Source organism: Petromyzon marinus, chromosome 38, assembly GCF_048934315.1.
Source record: "Petromyzon marinus isolate PM22_M1 ecotype Great Lakes invasive population chromosome 38, UKy_Petmar_22M1.pri1.0, whole genome shotgun sequence".
NCBI lineage: Eukaryota > Metazoa > Chordata > Hyperoartia > Petromyzontiformes > Petromyzontidae > Petromyzon > Petromyzon marinus.
The window spans coordinates 2138933-2160644 of record NC_133704.1 but is presented as its reverse complement, the minus strand read 5'-3'; the positions used below and the strand labels follow the sequence as shown (position 1 = coordinate 2160644).

General features: G+C 49.8%; 2 protein-coding genes across 2 annotated transcripts in view; one reads left to right on the top strand and one right to left on the bottom strand.

Moving 5' to 3' along the window:
• Positions 1–4282, bottom strand: part of AKAP10 (A-kinase anchoring protein 10) — a 36690-nt gene extending 32408 nt beyond the window's left edge. Inside the window, exon 1 of the mRNA XM_032967951.2 lies at positions 3724–4282. Coding sequence (XP_032823842.2) covers positions 3724–3754 — 31 coding nt within the window. The 5' untranslated portion in view covers positions 3755–4282. The remainder of the gene's footprint in view (positions 1–3723) is intronic.
• A 12112-nt stretch (positions 4283–16394) lies between these two features.
• The window catches only part of LOC116950271 (LHFPL tetraspan subfamily member 7 protein-like), a 101494-nt gene continuing 96176 nt past the window's right edge, over positions 16395–21712 (top strand). Inside the window, exon 1 of the mRNA XM_076072495.1 lies at positions 16395–16862. Within this exon, the coding sequence (XP_075928610.1) occupies positions 16530–16862 (333 nt within the window). The 5' untranslated portion in view covers positions 16395–16529. The remainder of the gene's footprint in view (positions 16863–21712) is intronic.

The window sequence follows — 21712 nt, the reverse complement described above, 5'->3', positions numbered from 1 at the left end:
GGTGCACGCACACACGTGCACGCAGCCACTGTAACCAGCCTGCAACAATGTATCATTCATTTTGAGAACACGGTCATCACGTCCACTAATCACACGCTTAACAATAACATTGGTTTCACTGACATGGCCAACTCGGACATACCTTCGTTGAAAATACGAATAACCCCACAGGCCTTCACATTCTCTTACTAGTACTAAACTATATCTGATCAGGTAAGGCCCATTGAGGTATATGGCTCTTTTTCAGAAGCGACCTGGCCACAAATGATAGCTCAATGAAGTGGCTTATCACGTGGAAATGTATAGGAGCAGCTAAATACTCTAAACGCATGTTTCTGAAGGTAAGGGGAAAAATCGGAGGACCCGGAGACCATGGTGAGACCATGCAAACTCCAAATATACAGGCGTCGGGGTCGAGATGGAACCCACGACCTCCTGCATACCAGGCGAGATAGTTAACATTTCGCCACCGTACAGTAACGCACACAGCATTGTGTGGGCAGTGGCATGGTTATTGAGTGCGGAACTAAATGCACCGTGGTCCACGGAATGGAGGGGAATGCAGGCGCCGGGCTACGAAGAGTGAAAGAGGGGGCAGAAATGTGTACAGAGACCCTCCCCCCCCCACCGACCATCAATGAATTTCTTGTACCAGGCCACGTGCCTGCAACCACGCCATTGTGTTGTTGTGGGCCTGCCCCACACCACGTGGTAGTCGTACACACCATGTTGCTTATCATGTTCTGAGAATGGGTCCACATTCAAATGAGCGAGCAGGTGTCGCGATTACAATAATGAATTTGTTCCCTATCCCCACGACAGGTAGGGAATGGGCCATCTGCCGTGGGGATAGGGAACAGGGTGTTTGGGCGATGGTTATAAAAACTGTCAATAGGCATTAGTCGCCGGTTTGAGGAGAGGCATTTTCCTGTGATTCGTGTTAAGCGATACGATTCGTGAATAGGATGAATGACTGTGAGACTCTCGTGGTGGTGGTAGAGTTTTGTGGGCTTTACCTGGTAAGACACAAAGTTTAGTTTTATTTGTATGTCTTTAACAGCGATTTGTTTACCTTTCATATACTTTTCAGTCCTATCGTGTTTTTGTATTATTTGTTGTTGTAACGTTCTGACCCGTCCGAACTTGGTATCTGTGATAAAGGGCTTTATAGAGCAGTATCAATTCTGTGTTATGTAGGTGATCATATATATTATACAGTAGTCAAGGAATAGGGTTATGAGTAATCATTCCGATGGGGTAGTGATGTAAATACTGCTGCTAGGTACGGGTTTAGCAGTGGGGTTAATGTGTTAAGTTTAAGGTTAGTGTGTTATATGTTCAGACGTGGGCTAGGTTAGAATGGGGTTAACTATTGGGTTAACAAAGGGGTCAGCGCCAGGTATTAATCTTAGGGGTACAATTGGATATATTCTTGGGGTTATGCTAATGTTATGGTTTGAATTAGTATTAGGTATAAGGTTAGCGTTTTAAAGTTAGTGTTAGGGATGGCCCGAGGCTGGGATAAGGTTGGTATAATATGTTACCATTTGGGACCAGGGGTAGCAATGGAGACATTAATATTGGTACAGTGTTAGAGACGGTAATATTGGTACAGTGTGACAGCAGTATTGGTACAGTACCAGAAACAGTAGTATCGGTAGTGTTAGATATAGTGTTATTGGTACAGTGTTGGTACAGTATTATTGGTGCAGTATTATTGGTAGTGTTAGACAGTATTATTGATAGTTGTACAGTATTATTGGTACAGTATTAGGCAGCAATATTGGTAGTATTAAGACGGGAATATTGGTGGTTAGGCAGTATTATTGGTACAGTGTTAGACAGTATTGTTGATAGTGTTAGATACATTATCATTGGTGCAGTGTTGGACAGTATTATTGGCAAGGTGCTAGATACAGTAGTATTGATACAGTATTATTGGTAGTGTTAGATACAGTAGAATTGATACAGTATTATTGGTACAGTGTTAGATACAGTAGTATTGATAGTCTTATTGGTGCATCATTTTTGGTACAGTATTAGAGACTGTTACTGGTAGTGTTGGACAGTAATAGTGGTAGTTTTATTGGTAGTGTTAGGCAGGAATATTTGTACAGTGTTAGGTCGTATTATTGGTAGTGTTAAACAGTATTATAGGTAGTGTTAGACAGTATCATTGGTACAGTGTTAGACAGTATTATTGATAAAGTGTTAGTATTATTGATAGTGTTAGACAGTATTATTGATAGTGTTAGACAGTTTAATAGGTACAGTGTTAGACAGTAATATTGGTACAGTGTTAGTATTATTGATAGTGTTAGACAGTATTATTGAGTGTTCGACAGTATTATTGGTACAGTGTTAGACAGTAATATTGGTACAGTGTTAGACAGTATAATAGGTACAGTGTTAGTATTATTGGTAGTGTTAGACAGTAATATTGGTACAGTGTTAGACAGTATAATAGGTACAGTGTTAGACAGTATAATAGGTACAGTGTTAGACAGTATAATAGGTACTGTGTTAGACAGTCTAATAGGTACAGTGTTAGACAGTATAATAGGTACAGTGTTAGACAGTATTATTGGTACTGTGTTAGTATTATTGGTACAGGGTTAGACAGTCTAATATGTACTGTGTTAGTATAATAGGTACTGTGTTAGACAGTATAATAGGTACTGTGTTAGACAGTATTATTGGTACTGTGTTAGTATTATTGGTACAGCGTTAGACAGTCTAATAGGTACTGTGTTAGACAGTCTAATAGGTACTGTGTTAGACAGCCTAATAGGTACAGTGTTAGACAGTATAATAGGTACAGTGTTAGACAGTATTATTGGTACTGTGTTAGTTTTATTGGTACAGTGTTAGACAGTCTAATAGGTAGTGTTAGACAGTATAATAGGTGCTGTGTTAGACAGTATAATAGGTACAGTGTTAGACAGTATTATTGGTACAGTGTTAGTATTATTGGTACTGTGCTAGTATTATTGGTACAGTGTTAGTATTATTGGTAGTGTTAGTATTATTGGTACTGTGTTAGTATTATTGGTAGTTAGACAGTATAATAGGTACAGTGTAAGACAGTATTATTGGTAGTGTTAGTATTATTGGTACTGTGTTAGTATTATTGGTACTGTGTTAGTATTATTGGTACAGTGCTAGAGGCGGGCTTAGGCCAACGTCAACATTTTGCGTCTCAAACTCTCCACCACGAATCGTCTCCCGCCACTCGGCCCATTGATTCTCGCGCCGCCGTCGGCTCGTTGTTAATCAACGCCGCGCTTCTAACAAACAAACAAACACCGCCCTCCAGCCCTAACAACAACAACAACAAACATTAAAACGAACGCGGGACGTTAACAGACTTCGAGTTGACGGCGGCGGCGTCGTCGGCGTCGTTCCCGACCGCACTCAAAGCGGCAGTTTATGGGACTTTGGAACCCGCGATTCCGTGGATCATCTCCCTGCAACCCCACCACCCAGCGCGGCCACGTCGCAATGAATCACGAAACGCCTTCATTGTTATAACGACGAATTGTCACAACCCGCCACCACCTCCGCCTTGCCCGTCGTCGCTTTGCTAAAGCGGCGCAAAGTGACTGCACCGGCGGCCCCCCGCGCGCGAGGCCGCGCCTCGGAGCCTCGGCCTCGCCTGGAAGGTTCCCCACCACCACCACCTCCACCCCCGGGGGGAGAGAGAGGGGGGGGGGGGTGCCTCACCTCTGGACATGCGCTTGATGATGAACGACATCTCTGAGGGCTGTCGTTGTTCAGCCCACGACGACGACGACGACAAAGAGGAGGTGGTGGTGGTTGTTGACGAGGCGGGTGAGGACTGCGGGACGTGCAGCCGTGTCGGCTCGGGTGCCCATGACCGGCTCCGTGACCCACCCCGCCACTCTCTCTGTCTCTCACTTCCTCCTATCCCCCGGCGAAGGTGAGGCAGGAGGATGAGGAGGAGGGGGGATGATGAGGATGATGATGATACGAGGATATGTGAGGACAGACGAGGTGATAGTGATGATGAGATGATGGGAGATGAAGTGAAGGAGGCCTCCCTCACGCGAGTAGCGCTCACCCCGCTCAGCAGAGGGGGGAGGCAGGAGGGGGAGGGGATTTTCACTTCCTTCACTTGACAATTAAAATTAAATACATTAAAACGATCCTTCTCAATTACTGGGTCTTGTCCCGAATAAAATTGTCCCGGTTTTAAAACAAGTGCGGTTTATTCACGAAGGAAGAAAAATGAATGGTTTTAGTGAGGCACAGCATGGATATAATACACTCACTATATTGTACACAATTAATACTCAACATATTCTGGGTATTCAATTGGTTATTTATATTTACGAGGAATTGCTGAATTAAAAATAATAAATGTACGTATATTGCGTGCACACAGTTGGGTCCTAATTGCGGCTAATTTGTGGAAACAGAAACTGCAGTAAAAAGACAAAAAATACAATGTTTTAGATTTTGCAACAGTTGCAAAATATCGCGATGATGGTGTCGACGTGACGTCTCAGAGGAGATGAATCCATTCGGAAATCTCGCAGGGCAGTGGGCAGCCCCCCCCCCCGCTGCGTTCGAGAACGACCCGCGGAAGTGGATGTCACAGAGCTACCTCTGAAGCCACTTTGTTGAATAAGCGACCTCTGGTTCACACAGCGGGGATTCAGGCACCCACCCACCGACAGTAATGTTCACCCGGCGATGATCAAACCGATTCGTATTACCCCCCCCCCCCATACACTCGAGAGTTTCCCACGCAGCAGTGGCATGAGCGAGAAATTGCAGGAGCTACGCCGTTACCTTTAACTTGCTATCAAGGGGCATGGGCCCTGGGTTTGATGAGACAGCCGCAACGCTGTCGAAGCAATCCGTGTCAATCCAGAGGACGCACTTTGCCGTGGGACCTCTGAAACCCCAATGGGAGAAAGAGACCGAAATCGTTTCACAAGTCCAGGAGGCCTCGTGACCAACTGTGGGGATATATTCAAAGTTCTCCGATGTGTGTCCCCGGATTGCACCACCACCACCACCAACCACCAACCACGTGTTGTTCGGCACGGTGTCCGACGTTTCGCTCCCACGTGTTGAGAGCTCTCCACGTGATGAGCCACTTCGTTGAGCTATCGTTTATGAACAGGTCGCTTCTGAAAAAGAGCCACATAGCTCAGTGGGCTTCACCTGATAAGATAAAATAAAGTTTAGTTAACATTTTATTTGGTTATTTTTAGTGATTTGTTTACCTTTCCTATGCTTTGCACTCGTATCGTGTTTTTGCATTGTTTGTCGTAACGTTCTGACCCGCCTCTACTGGACATCAGTGAAGAAGAGCTTTATAGCTCATCGGATTTCTCCAGGACAAATACAGATTCTGACTAGCCAAGTGAGCTGTGGTCAAATACTCCCCTCCACACGCCAGCACGGCCTGCGGAGGCCCTCATCCAGCAGTGGATTGACTGACAAAAGAAACACGTGCTTAACAATAACATTGGCGCACGTATTCTGTATCTGGAATAAAATGTGCAATTCGGTCATATTTGCTCACATTTATTCTCACGGTGACCTAAGACAAATGGCCACAATGCAGTTCTTCAGCAACTGTTGATGTTTTTTTCAAAATGCTCAAAGGCTGAGCGCTTTTTTTGTACACATTTCTGCGTGTATGTTTCTGTTACGATGGGGTTGTCTTGCCGAATATAAAGCTTTGTGTATACTCCCCAACAATGCATAATTACACACAAAGTAGCAATCATTACACACAAAGTGCGCTTGTCACAAATGAACCACAATACAATGCTGATTTTTTTCAAGGAGCATAAACCATCACGAGAACTGAGGTCATCCTCGCAGCAGTAGCGGCTTCTGGCTGCTAACCATCAAACAAAGACGGTGGTCATCGCATCGCGCGCTTTCAGGTGCGCCTCTGCGGCCGTCTGGAACGCTCTTCCTTCCGATATTAGGAAACCACTGGAGCTATGTGCACTTTTAAATAATCTGCGTTGAAAACTAATTTCTTTCGAACTGCTTTTTGTGTTTAGTTTGTTGTCCTTTCCCCCGCACCTTCAATTAGCACAGTTGGCTACGTACGGCACGAAAGATATTCTTGGTTCTTTCGGTAAAGTCACGTAGAAGGGAAACAATAAAATAATACAAATATAAAACAATAAAATTCTCACGACGTTTCGACTGCAACACAAGCAATCATCATCAGGTGTGAAAACCACAACAAGAAAATTTGAAAAAAGTGGCGGGTTTTTTTTACGTTAGCACCACAGAGAGCGATTTGGCAGTTTGTTCAGATGGACGCGTCCATCTATGTTCGGAAAAGAGGAGGGGGGAGACGAAAATAATGGATGCGGTCTGAAAGCCACCTTAAGCGTGATCAATCAATTAAGACCTGAAATGGTTTATCAAATCCTTCCATTGATTGCTAAGCCAGAATCCATCTTCTCGGTTGAAATTGTCTCTGTGTTTGTATATGTGGATAGCCTCATGAACGAATCTCTCATGGTAGCCAAATGGCTTGCAGATAACCTCTGTCTTGGAGAAGTCAATGTCATGTGAGCCTACTGAATTATAACAGTGATCTGGCACGGCCGAAGTGTTGGTCCTACCGTGTTTTAGGTCTGCTTTGTGTTCACGGATGCGGTCCGAGACATGTCGTTTGGTTTCTCCAATGTAACTACTACCACAGAGGCAACTTAGTTTGTAGACGCCAGGGTACTGTATGTCACATCTTTTACAGACGGAACCAGATCACGGATTTTATGTAATGTGTTAAATCTGACCTGGATCTTGTGTTTATTCAAGATTTTGGAGATATTTTTTGTGATCCCCGCAATGTAGGGTAAAGTGATGGTTTTGAATGGCTCCTCAAGAGGGTCCTTCTTCATGGTTGGAGTGATAGCTTTGCGGATTGTGTAGTCGGAGTAACCATTAGCCTTAAGAGCTTGGTGTATGTGCTTGAGTTCACTGGCTATGTGTTCCTGGTCGGATATGCATTGGGCTCTATGGTGCAGAGTCTTGATGAGGGAATTCTGCTGGGATGGATGGTGGTGGGAATCCGGTTTCAGGTAAGCATCCGTATGGGTAGCTTTCCTGTAGACAGAGTGGCTCATTGAACCATCAGGTCTCTTTTGTATTAGGACATCCAAAAAAGGTAGCTTGCCATCTTTTTCGACTTCCATGGTAAATCTGATGGCTGGGTGTATGGAATTGATGTGGTCGAGGAATTGGTCTAGAGCAGGCCGGCCATGTGGCCAGATGACAAATGGTCATCCACGTACCTCTTCCATAAGGTTGGGCGCAGAGTGGCAGTCTGGATGGCGTCAGTCTCAAATTTCTCCATGAAAATGTTGGCTACAACCGGAGATAGGGGGGAGCCCATTGGGGTGCCCTCAGTTTGTTTGTAGAAAGTTCCATTCCAAGTGAAGTATGTATTGGTTAAGCAGTGTCTCACCAGGGGGGTACCTCAGTGTTTAGTCCTTGATGAACCAAGTCTTCAATGATTGCGATGATGTCAGGTACAGGGACTTCGGTGATTAAGGAAAATACATCAAACTGACAAGCAGGTCGTCTGGGGACAGGGAAATACCCTTGATTGCCGATATCAGGTGAGTAGAATTTTGTACCGCAGAGGTGGTTTTTCCAGTGAAAGGCCGCAGGATTTCAGACAGAAAATGAGCCAGTTTGTAGGTGGGGGAGTTGATGGTAGAGACGATGGGACGAAGGGGTGTATTACTTTATGTATTTTTGGTAAGCCGTATAATCTTGGTGGCCTGGCAGCAAAGGTTTCAATGAGAACTGTTTGGTTTGATCAATTAATGCGGTTGAATCAGAAATGATTTTGTTGGTTTGTATGACGAGGCTGTTGGTGGGATCTCTTTTTTTTGTGTAGCTGCCATCGTTGAGTAAGTCTTGAATTTTGTTGTTATATTATATTTTATCCATGATGACAGTGTCGGCTGAGAGGATGACAATGTCATCCCTCTTTTTTAACTTATATAATTCAAAACGCTCATCTTTGCTGAGGTTGCTAGCTGGCATCTTAGCGTTTTTGAGGGTTGCAGCGATTTCAGATCTTGCTACGTCTGCAGCGATGTGACCCACCAGGCCCTTGAGAGCCACGTCTACTTGGGCAATGATATCATTAACTGGTATGTGTTTAGGTGTGACTGCAAAGTTTAGCCCTTTAGCTAAAACGAATTTCAGACTAAAGATGTTCAACATACGTTCGTCATTAACACATTATATACTTTTCTGGTGAACAATCCTTATTTACGGCACACAGGTTAATATCGGATTTTTTTTTTAAATCACAACGCTGGTTATCGTTCATAGTTGTCCAGCAGAGGGCGCAGGATGACATGTAACGTCTCTGTGGATACCCGAATCGATATGTCGTCTTTAGTTTGAGCCGCGTCTGTCCTGCTAGGCGACCTGACAATGCGAAAATGCGTCATCACACGGCACACCACATCCAGAATACATCTCGCTATGGCTGTGGCTACTACTCACCTGCCACCTACACGAGTCGACCAGCGACTCGAAAAATATCCAGTGGGATATGAAGCCACGTAGGCATTAATAACGAGAAAACTTGTGATGCACAATTCTTATATTTTAAAAACATATATGTTGCAAAGTTATCTTGATTTGATGTTGGTATTAGCAGACGTTCATTAAGCAGCCTTAGGTACAAACCATTTTATAGATGCATGGTTGGAATTACACCGAGAGACAGCAAGAGGAGCACGTGGATATACGAACAATAACAACAGCTGCCATTCGCCACTAAGTGACTGTGGCGTCACCACGGCGCCTGTGCCAGGCTAGGTGGATTTTAAGTCCACGTGAAGTGTCGAAGGCTCGCTGACAGGAGGTCACGGGACAGACCCAGCAGGCGCCATGCGTTGACTGACTGAGATGACTGGCAGATGCACACCAGCTGTGCCCGCTACTGTGCCAACTTGCTGCATTTTATCTGCCCGGCGTTCTGCTCGTTGTTGTGAGCGTCGCTCCTCTGCCGTCCGTTGTTGTTGGAGGGCGACTGCCCCCAACTGCTCAGTAGCGTCCTTCACGAGCCTCTTCCACAGATCACAGAATACACGCATATAGCAAGAGACATCAGTGAGTAAAACTACGGAAGGTTATTTTCCTGGGCCAATATATCGCGAGTCGGGGTGATGGCCGATGGCCAGGACTGCTGACGGAATTGCAGCCCAAAGGATGAAAAATGCATCTCAGAGGACGACTCCCGCGGAGATGCAGCTGTGGGTGATGCACATGAATGCCGTGCACATGCGCGTTCAGCAGAGGGCATGAGAGTCTGTCCTCGAGATGTTGCAGCGAAATGTTTGTCTCGAGAGTGTCCACATTTTTTTTGTATATAAATGATACTTTATCTCTGTCTGCACACATGCTCTTCCGATGATGGGTACTCTCGTTGATTGAGAATAATAAATAATAATAGTGTTAATTGTTCAAAATCCATAAGTGTCTGAACGCAGCACTAATCTTAATGTGCCCGAAATTATTTTAATGACAGCATGACACTGCCTGCATTGAACGCAACCGATGCATGCAACGGGTGATAATTTGCATTTAATGCGCAGTCAATCCACTGCTGGATGAAGGCCTCTTCCACACCATGCCGGGGATGAGGGCTATTTGACCATACTTGACCACCGCTGGTTAGTGAATGGGGGGGGGGGGGGGTAGTTAGGGGGCCGCTGATGTTGGTCATAGCCACGAATCGATATAAAATTGTCGGGTTTATGGTGCAGTGCGCTACCCATTGCGCTACCGCTCCACCCAAAGAATGACAATACCCAGGGATTCATATCGGGCCGGGTCGGTGAACGTGAAAACATGTTACCGCCCGGCACACCACTCCAGTATACCTCTCGCAACAAGTCACCTGCCATCTCCCGGTCAACCAGCTACCCATTACACCGTCACCATCAGGCCATGCTCAATCCACTGATGGATGAAGCCCTTCCCAAGCCGCCGCCAGTTCCCACGATCATACAACGTAATAACTACCCACCTAGCACCCGCGCACTCACTGATTCCATCGATCCATCTCCACGGCGGACGTGAAACATTTTTTGTTCGAGAACAAATGAAACCCTGACAAATACAAACACGTCCCCACCCCCCTCCCCACCCCCATTGTGCGCGAGGATGTTGGCGCTCATGGATCTCTGCTGTGATCCCTTGTTGTTGTTTACTCTGCTGTGATCCATTGTTGTTGTTTACTCTGCTGTGATCCCTTGTTGTTGTTTACTCTGCTGTGATCCATTGTTGTTTACTCTGCTGTGCTCTCATGTTGTTTACTCTGCTGTGATCCCTTGTTGTTGTTTACTCTGCTGTGCTCTCATGTTGTTTACTCTGCTGTGATCCCATGTTGTTGTTTACTCTGCTGTGATCCATTGTTGTTTACTCTGCTGTGCTCTCATGTTGTTTACTCTGCTGTGATCCCTTGTTGTTGTTTACTCTGCTGTGATCCATTGTTGTTTACTCTGCTGTGCTCTCATGTTGTTTACTCTGCTGTGATCCCTTGTTGTTGTTTACTCTGCTGTGATCCCATGTTGTTTACTCTGATGTGATCCCATGTTGTTGTTTACTCTGCTGTGATCCCTTATTGTTTACTCTGCTGTGATCCCTTGTTGTTTACTCTGCTGTGATCCCATGTTGTTGTTTACTCTGCTGTGATCCCATGTTGTTGTTTACTCTGCTGTGATCCATGTTGTTTACTCTTTCTGTGATCCCATGTTGTTTACTCTGCTGTGATCCCTTGTTGTTTACTCTCACGAATGACACTGGTGACATTTTACGAATGTGCGAGCGAGAGAGAGCGAGAGCGATGGGGAGAGACAGGAGAGGAGAGAGAGAGAGCGATGCAGAGACAGAGAGCGTAGGTCGTGAAAGTTCGTCGAGCTGTGTACACAGAGATACAGACGCAAATTATTATCAGGCGCCGGCTGCGCGCTGCCGCTCGCGCGAGGGACAATCACAGTGGGGATGACGCACGAAAGACAGATGTCCCTCGTGTGGACTCTTGGGGCGAGTGCCGTGAGCGTGCGACGATGAAGGTCGAAACGACGCACGAAGTGGGGAGTGTGGCCAGCACCACACCCGGCTGCCTTTATCTCCCCAATACTGATGGGGATCTTTGAACACACCGCACCAGGCACTCATTCGAAGGCTGAGTCCACCGAGGCGAAGGCCCTGGACCAGTTCGGATAGTCACTCACCACTGAGGTTAGCCGCGGCCGGGAATCGAACTTAGGTGTGTCGGGGTTGGTAATGCTGCGCGCTAACCACTGCGCCACGCGCACAACCCACGTGCGTTCATAGCCGTGGCTCCACCGTCCACGTGAGCCGAGAAATTCGACTGCCCGTAGGCCTGAAGCGACTTAATTTTCACGCGATCCGCGGCCACGTGAGGCTATTACTTCAACACGGTCCGCACAGTAGATGTATCCGCCACTGCACGCATCATAGCCCCACTAATTGAAGTATCAAACTAATTATATGTTCACGCTGCTGCGTTGGCAGTCGTGCACGAGCACAAATAGTAATAAATAAACAACACGTTCGTCAATAACAGCACTGCAGCCTCAAAAGGAAACTATAAAAGCGGCGATGTTTCGGGCAATGACACTTTTTCATGTTCTGCGAAGAAGGGTCATTGCCCGAAACGTCGCAATCGATACTTTTCTTTTCATTTTCAGGCCACATACAGTGTTATTGAATGTTGTACTGATTGTCTATTGGGTGATAGTATTGTCTACGTGGTTGATAATTCGAACCCGAATGAACGCTTCCCTTTGCTGAAGTTGTTTCGCTGGACTGAATTGAAGACGCTCCCAGCACGCGAAGCGAAACGTCGGACATCGCGTCCGAACAACACGCGGCGGTCCGACGTCGTTACAAACCTCATCGTAGAGCCCTGCAGTAGCCCGATGCATGGGCAGCTACACAGGCGAGCGATGCTGCTGTTGCTGGCAACGTGCGTTGTACCGTACCCAGGTTCGCGTCTCCTCAATCCAGAGCCACTCATCACCCTCCGCCTCCTCCTCCTCCCTTCAGTGAGCCCGCAACAGCAATTAATTGACAGCTACGTACAGGGTACGGCTAATCACCTCATGATGGATGCATTACAAACGATCACATCATTTATTCTTATTGTGTTACTGTAATCAGTTCGCCTGTGCGTGTAGGAGCCCTTTTGTGAATCCACTTCTGGATGAAGGCCTCCACAATCAACGCCTGTGTGGGTCGTGCAGGTTATTTGACCATACTTCACCACGATTTAAGTGGTTAGGTTGCCGACTTTTACCGTGTGCGTGAGAGAGCCCGCCCTCCGAGGAGATGGAGTGAAGCAATCATCTCATGTGCGGGCGCTAGGTGGATCATTGTACATCGCAATAGTGTAGCGGTTAGCGCGCTGTGCTACGAACCCGGCGACCCAAGTTCGATTCCCCTCTCACGGCCAACACCCAGTGACAATTATCTCAATCGGTCCTGGGCCTCCCCTAGGTCGACCCAGCCTCAAATGAGTACCTGGTGCGGTGTGAATACATCGCCACTTTGGATACAAAGGCGGCCGGGCGTGGTCTGGCCAACCACCCCCTTGTATGCACTTGCCGGCTTTCATAGGTGCTCGCAAACAGCACTTGTCCCAAGAGTCTGTTAAGGCTATATAGGGGGGGGGGGGTCTTTGTTACACATCGCAGGATCGAGAGGCGGCGGCTTAGCGAGGCCTTCATCCAGCAGTAGATTGATCATGGCTGATTATGGATTAACGAATACCCATTACCGTATCCCGATGATCAAAGTCAATTATTTGTCCCCAAAAATGTCCAAAGCGGTGAGGAATGAAGGGGAGGCGGGGAGGGAGGGAGGGAGGGGAGGGAGGGGAGGGGAGGGAGGGAGTAGGGGAGAGGTGGGCTGGGTGAGAGAGAGGAGTGCGCTGGGAAAGCGTGGGGCGAGTATTGAGAATCTTCTCCGCCACTCTTCCCTCCCTGCCGTGCTCCAGCAGCACACGCAGCGCGCGCCTAGAGGACCTCACAAGCTAACAGTACACACACAGCCTATACTCATTACAGCTGCTACACCAACAGGCTATTGTAGGTTTACGCCTATTGTTATCATCATCAGTATCATTAGAATTTGCAGCTGTACAATAAAGAATGGCTCAGAGTGCGACTGCGGTGACCAACATCTGACGGTGAAGCACGCGGGTCACGCCGCTGCCCTCCTTCTCCGTCATCCTTCGGCAGCGACTCCTCCAGGCGACTCGTGACGCCGACCCCCTACTCAGCGTCCTCGACTCCAACGTTGCCATCGCTGCTGACCAACTTCCCGCCGCCATACGCCAGAAGAACGCGGCTGTAGTATGCGAGCGCGGCCAGGCTGGGTGGCGGTGCGTGCGTGCGTGCGTTAGGGTGCATGAATTATTTGTTGTTATTTGGCGGTTGTTGTTATTTGTTTGGAGTGGTAGTGTAGCGGTTAGCGCGATGCGCTACGGCCCCGGTGACCCGAGTTCGATTCCCTCTCGTTGCCACCAACGCCAGTGACGATTATCTGAACCGGGCCTCGCCTACGTTGACTCAGCCTCAAATGAGTACCTGCTGCGGTGTGTAAACATCACCACTGGGGAGACAAAGGCGGCCGGGCGTGGTGCTGGCCACCCACCCCCTCGTTCGCAGGGTTCGCCTTCATAGGTGCTCGCTAACAGCACTTGTTAAGGCTCTACGGGGGTCGTTGTCTTTGTTTTTGTACGTGTCTGTGTGTGTTGGGGTGTATTTATTATATTATTTGTGGGGAGTGGTATTGTAGTGGTTAGTATGCTGCGCTTCGATCCCAGTGACCCGAGTTCGATTCCTGCTCACGGCCACCAACGCCAGTGACGATTGTCTGCACCGGTCCTGGGCCTCGCATAGGTTTACTCAGCCTCAAATTATTACCTGGTGCGGTGTGTAAACATTGTTACTCGGGAGACAAAGGCGGCCGGGCGTGGTGCTGACAACCAACCCCCTCGTGTACCGTCCCGGCCTTCATAGGTACTGCTCGCTAATAGCACTTGCCCCAACAGTCCGCTGAGGCTATACGGGGGATCTTTGTCTTTGTGTGTGTGTAGTTACAAATATTCACGTCGCTATATAGGACGCGGCTTACAGGATCCGGGTGGCATTACCGCTCAGAGATTAGGATCGCGTCTCCGGTGTGGCAATGGGCTGTTCGAGTCGCCCTCTCTTCCCCATTTAATTTTTAACGAGCTCGTGATAAGAGTTTCCAATTAACGTGGTCTCGTGTGCGCGAGTGTCAACGGCTACCCAGACGCATTGAACATTGTGCAGTCTTCCATTGCTTTATTTAATAGGTTGCTTTCTGTGTTCTATTTACATAGCGTGTTTGTCTTTTCTCTCGAGGAGCTCTCTGGGTGTTCCTCTAGCGGAGTCCCTCTTCTGCCAGCAGTGGCGTGAGCTCACAATTGTGTAATGTTGAATGTGACTCGTTTCCGTTTAATGAACGGAGGGGTTAATCCACCAACGTGGGGGTGCCGATAACGCAGCCTCCGGCCAACAGCGGGCGTCAGCACCCTGGACAGCTCCCTGGCTGAGGATGATAGCCCAGTGATAGAGCAGTCATAGAGACCAGTCATAGACCAGTTATAGACTAGTCATAGAGACCAGTGATAGAGCAGTCATAGACTAGTCATAGACTAGTCATAGACCAGTCATAGAGACCATTGGTAGACCAGTCATAGACCAGCCATAGACCAGTCATTGACTAGTCATAGACCAGCCATAGAGACCAGTGGTAGACCAGTCATAGAGACCAGTGGTAGACCAGTCATAGGCTAGTCATAGAGACCGGTGATAGAGCAGTCATAGACTAGTCATAGACCAGCCATAGAGACCAGTGGTAGACCAGTCATAGACCAGTCATAGACTAGTCATAGACCAGCCATAGAGACCAATGGTAGACCAGTCATAGACCAGTCATAGACTAGTCATAGACCAGTAATAGAGACCAGTGGTAGACCAGTCATAGAGCAGTCATAGACTAGTCATAGACTAGTCATAGACCAGCCATAGAGACCAGTCATAGACCAGTCATAGACCAGCCATAGACCAGTCATAGACTAGTCATAGACCAGCCATAGAGACCAGTGGTAGACCAGTCATAGACCAGTCATAGACTAGTCATAGAGACCAGTGGTAGACCAGTCATAGAGACCATTGGTAGACCAGTGGCAGACCAGTCACAGACCAGTCATAGGCTAGTCATAGACCAGCCATTGAAACCAGTGGTAGACCAGTTATAGACCAGTTATAGACCAGTTATAAACTTGTCATAGACCAGTCATAGACCAGTCATAGACCAGTCATAGAAACCAGGGGTAGACCAGTTATAGACCAGTTATAGACCAGTCATAGACTAGTCATAGACCAGTCATAGACCAGTCATAGACCAGTTATAGACCAGTCATAGACCAGTTATAGACCAGTCATAGACCAGTTATAGACCAGTTATAGACCAGTCATATACCAGTCATAGACCAGTTATAGACCAGTCATAGACCAGTTATAGACCAGTCATAGACCAGCCATAGACCAGTCATAGATCAGTCATAGACTAGTCATAGACCAGTTTTACAACAGTAATAGACCAGTCATAGACCAGTCATAGAGACCAGTGATACAAGTGATAAGAGTGATGGACCAGTGCTAGACCAGTCAACAAATCTTCGTATAGATCTACCTCTCACATATTCGCAGTTTACTTCATCGTTCTACATTTAACCTGTCGCACTGTAGGGTAATGCCGACGCTGGACGCAACCAATCACCCCCGCACACCCGCCCCGCTTAGAACGCATGCATCCGTGCGTCGACAGTTACAATAATCAAGCGAGAGGAATATTTTCTGCAAGTTCGTGGCGACGTGAGAGAGGCTCGTATCGATGAACAGTGGAGATCATCGCGGTTGCTGATTGTGCAGCCAATGCACCGGAGACTCCACGGGCCGAATAAGAGGGCAGCGATTGGACAGGGTTCACGCGGACACCACGTGCTGTGGCTTGAATATCACCACCACCATCACTGCGACCGCTTTATCGCAGCCCGAGCGCTTCAGGGCCGCGAAACGTGAATTTACTCAACAAAGCCATGTGGATGCACGGCCTTCCAACTGCTCCTGCACCCCTTCCTCCAACTCCTCCTCCTACTCCACCTCCTGCTACTGCGATCACTGCGACTGCAGGAGCTCCAGCCGAGTGGCTCCCGCACGCAGCGTCCGCCGCCGCGAACTGAACCCTGTGCGCGTGTTAAAGGGCCACCACCACCACCGCCACTGAAGGCAAAGATCCCCCATATAGCCCATTCAGGCTGTCGGGGCAAGTGCTGTTTGCGAGCACCATCAGGACTATCAAGCACCACAACCGCCACCACCTCCACCTCGAGCAGTGCCGCGTCCCGTCTCGGCGCGCACGCCGCGGCAGCGATGCTCACGTGCGTGGCCTGCTTCTGGTGCCTGCTGTCGCTCGCCCTGCTCGCAGCCTGCAGCCTGGGTCTCGTCTCCCCCGCCTGGCTCGCCCGGACCGCGGCCAGTGCCGCCAGCGGTGGTGGCAGCGGTGGTGTGGCCGGGGTCGGGGGAGCCGGCATGGTCAGCCTCGGTCTCTTCGGCTACTGCGGAGGGGGGCCGACCCCCGGCTCCGTGCCCCTGGGAGGCCCCGCGGGAGGAGGAGGCTCGGGGCCGGGGCAGGTGGCGACGCACGCGTGCAGCACGTACGGAGGCAGGGGACGCTTCGGGGACATCCCCTCGGCGGCGTGGCAGGTGAGGCGGGCCACTTGGCAGGATTGAGAACACGTGGCAGATGTGGGGGGCACGTGGTAGGATTGAGAAACACGTGGCAGGTGAGAGGGCACGTGGCAGGTTAGGGGGGTACGTGCCAGGATTGAAAATACGTGGCAGGTGAGGGGGGTACGTGGCAGGTGAGGGGGGCACGTGGCACTGTGTGTGAGAGGGGTGGAGAGCAATGGTATGGTGAGTGGGACCGGTGGCGCAGTGCTTAGTGCACCTGGAGACACGAGATCTTCGCCACTGGGGAGGCGGCCGGTCGTGGTGCTGGCCACCCGTCCCCTCGAGTGCCGTTCCGGCCATCATAGTCTGTTAAGGCTATACGGGGGATCTTTATATTTGGTGTGATGAGTGCTGGTAGGTGAGGTGTGTGTAATGTATATGGTGAGTGGTGCCCATAGTGCGCAGTAACCTGCGCTTCCGGTGTCCAGGGTTCAAGCCCCTTCCGTGGTGCCCATTAGTAGTGATTGGTATCTGTTGAACCCGTCATTGGTTCCCTCCAGGTCGACTTAGCCTAAATTAGTACCTAGCAGTGGTGGTTCGTGGCTCCAGGTTGAGGAGGCAGCAAATTCCGTCTCGGGATTTCTAAGCTCAGGAGATGACGCGTCTAGGTGCTGGCAGTACTAGAGACTCATAGACTCGCATAGAGACTCATATAACCACATAGAAACCCACTGACTCGCATAGAGACGACAGAGTCACATCGAGACCTCACGGAGAGGCTGCACTGCATATCAAGCAGTGCACGTGTTGCTTGTAAGCGCTAACTGCAGCCACCACTGGTGGATACACGCGATGGTGCTGGCGGTAGCAGTGGACTCCTCTACTGTACATCGATGCGTACGGCCCAATTTGCCAGTCCACTACTGGACGAGGGCCTCTCTTTCGTGTTTGACCATACATCACCGCGCTGGTTTGGTAATTTTGCGTAGGTAAAGGCCGGCAGCATAGACGTACAGTCCAACAATGAATGTTGCTGCACTGTCCTCTGCTGCCCACAACCTGGGAACTATAAACTAAACTATTTATTTTATTTTACTAGGTCAGGTCTGCTGTGCTACATAGGTCTTTTTCACGAGGGACCTGACAACAAATGATAGCTCAACGAAGTGGCTTATCACGTGGAAATTTAAAGCTGCCAAATACACTAAACGCGTGTTTATAAATGTCGAGGGAAAAAAAACAGACGACCCAGAGAAAAATCCACGCGACGACTGGGAGAGAGAGAGACCGCAAACTCCAAACATACAGAAGGCGTCTGGGTAGGGATCAAATCCACGAACCGGCTGCATGCCAGGCGAGATTCGAAGAACATTTAACAACCCGTAATGCAGAGCCAATCGAAGTGCTGCTGTCAATCGCATCTGGTGACGCAGCAGCATCTGCTGATGAGACCCAGAACGTCAGGATTGGGGCCTGGGTTTCCTTTAAAAAATGATATTGAATAATTTTAATCGGGAAAGCCAATAATAATAATAATCTGTGAGTGTAGTGACTTTGAGCGGTGTTCTGCTTGTATATGTATCCATAAATCCCCGCGGCTGCGCATCACGAGTTTGATTCTACTTGGTGGTCGCTCATCCGAGATCGAACCAGGCTCAAGTCCCACTCAGCTTCCGCTATCTGATGAGACCGGGCTCATTTGCGGGTGACGTATGGTCATCGTGTGGGGGTGAACAGGGGATGAACAAGTGTTGAGCAGGGGGTGAACAAGGGGTGAACAGGGGGTGAACAGGGGGTGAACAGGGGGTGAACAGGGGGTGAACAAGGGGTGAACAGGGGGTGAACAAAGGGTGAAAAGGGGATGAACAGAGGGTGTACAGGGAATTAATAGGGGGTGAACAAGGGGTGAACAGGGGATGAACAGGGGGTGAACAAGGGATGAAAAGGGGATGAACAGGGGGTGAACAAGGGGTGAACAGGGGATGAACAGAGGGTGGACAGGGGTGAACAGGAGATGAACAGGGGGTGAACAAGGGGTGAAAAGGGGATGAACAGAGGGTAAACAGGAGATTAACAAGTGGTGAACAGGGGGTGAACAAGGGGTGAACAAGGGGTGAACAGGGCATGAACAAGTGGTGAACAGGGGGTGAACAAAAGGTGAAAAGGGGATGAACAGAGGGTGAACAGGGGTGAACAGGGGGTGAACAGGAGATGAACAGGGGTGAACAGAGGGTGAAGAGCGGTGAACAGGGGGTGATCAGGGGATGAACAAGGGATGAACAGGGGGTTAACAGGAGATGAACAGGAGATGAACAGGGGGTGAACAGGGGGTTAACAGGTGGTGACAAAGGGGTGAACAGGAGATGAACAGGGGATGAACAGGGGTGAACAGGGGATGCACAGGGGGTGAACAGGGGGTGAACAGGGAGTGAACAGGGGATGAACAAGGGGTGAAAAGGGGATGCACAGAGGGTGAACAGGGGGGAACAGGGGATGAACAGGGGATGTTCAAATAGTGAACAGGGGATGAACAAGGGATGAACAGGGGGTGAACAGGGGATGAACAAGGGATGAACAGGGGGTGAACAAGGGGTGAAAGGGGGATGGACAGGGGATGAACAGGGGGTGAACAAGGGGTGAAAGGGGGATGAACAGGGAGTGAACAGGAGGTGAACAAGGGGTGAAAGGAGGATGAACAGGGGATGAACAGGGGGTGAACAAGGGGTGAACAGGGGATGAACAGGGGGTGAACAGGGGGTGAACAAGGGGTGAACAGGGGATCAACAGAGGTGAACAGGGGATGAACAAGGGATGAACAGGGGATGAACAAGGGGTGAACAGCGGGTGAATAGGGGATGAACAAGGGGTGAAAAGGGGATGAACAGGGGGTGAACAGGGAGTGAACAGGGGATGAACAAGGGGTGAACAGGGGATGAACAGGGGGTGAACAGGGGATGAACAGGGGGTGAACAGGGGGTGAACAGGGGATGAACAGGGGGTGAACAGGGGATGAACAAGGGGTGAACAGGGGATGAACAGAGGATGAACAGGGGGTGAATAGGGGATGAACAAGGGGTGAAAAGGGGATGAACAGGGAGTGAACAGTGGATGAACAGGGGGTGAACAGGGGATCAACAGAGGTGAACAGGGGATGAACAAGGGGTGAACAGGGGATGAACAAGGGGTGAACAGCGGATGAACAGGGGATGAACAGGGGGTGAATAGGGGATGAACAAGGGGTGAAAAGGGGATGAACAGGGGGTGAACAGGGAGTGAACAGGGGATGAACAAGGGGTGAACAGGGGATGAACAGGGGGTGAACAAGGGGTGAACAGGGGATGAACAGGGGGTGAACAGGGGATGAACAGAGGGTGAACAAGCGGTGAACAGGGGGTATCTCTGGGGTGGCGGAGGTGGGGGGTGCTATTCCCCAGAGCGTGTGGTGTTACATCTGATGATCTTACGCGGCCATGCAATCAATCTCCACAACCATTCTCCTCGTCAAGTGATGATGAGTCCTCCCGTGGGATATTACGATACGCTGTGTATTTACAAAGGCAAAGGTCCCCCGTGTAGCGCACATCGGCTGTTGGTACAAGCGCTGTTAGCGAGCGCATGAGGCACGGCACGCCAAACCGCACCGGGTACCATTTTTAAGGCTGAGTCGACCTAGTGGAGGTCCAGGACACTGATGACAGCCGTATCCGGGAATCGAACTGGCTTCACAGCGCAAGGGAGCCGTACCACCACTCCACAGAAAAACAAAGTTCCCCCGTGTAGCCTTTACAGACTGTTGGGGCAAGTGCTGTTTTCCGAGCACCTATGAAGGCCCGCACGTCATACGAGGGGGTGAGTGGCCAGCACCACGCCCGGCCGCCTTTGTCATCCTCGTGGCGAAGTTTACACACGGCATCAGGTGCTTATTTAAGGTTGAGTCGACCTAGGCGAGGCCCAGGACCGATTCAGATAATCTTGAGCGGGAATCGGGACTCGGTCTGCCGGGTTCTTAGCGCAGCGAGCTAACCGCTCCGCTTACCGCTCCCGAGCGTAAGGGAGCCGTACGATTCGATTCTATTTCGTATTTATTTCTCGCCCTTTCCACCACTCCACACACGCGCGCACGCACGATCGATCTCACAGGTGACGCGGTTGTCTTTTTGTGCCGCTTCCTCGTCGCTTTCATCGCTCCGCGTTCGCGTCCTTTACTCCAACGTGTTTTGCCTTTGTCAAGTTGGTGAGCCAGGTCAGTGCTTGTCAATGAGACTCTTACTGGTAGGAACCTCCCGGTTACACCAGCCCACAGGGGATTATTGTGTCCATCCGTCCGTCGTGCATACAAAAATGGGAGGGGTGGGGCTGGGAGGAGAGGGGAGGGTGGTGAGGGGCTGGGTGGGGAGGGTGGGGCTGGGTGGGGAGGGTGGGGCTGGGTGGGGAGGGGCTGGGTGGGGAGGGAGGGGGTGGGTGGGGAGGGGAGGGTGGGGAGGGGCTGGGTGGGGAGGGTGGGGCTGGGTGGGGGGTGGGAGGGGTGGGGCTGGGTGGGGAGGGGCTGGTCACCCCGTGGTGCCCTTATAAAACTCAACGTGTAACCTACTCACGCCGGCTTGTGCCCGCCCTCACAGTCGGGCATATTTGCGGAATACACCACGTGGTGCCGCCGTTGACCCTGGCCATTGACCGAGCAACCCAACGTTCCTACCAGCTCCTCCCTCCGCAGGAATGTGTTCATCCTGCTCTCTCGAGTTCTGACCCCTGGGGTAGGCAAAATCCACTTGCAAACGCAATGAGCGAGCGTGCAACGTCAACAGCAGCAGATGCGTCCGTGCGATACTCGGGCGGAATAAATCCTTGCTCAGGACGGAGAGCCAAAGTCGACGCGCCCGTCG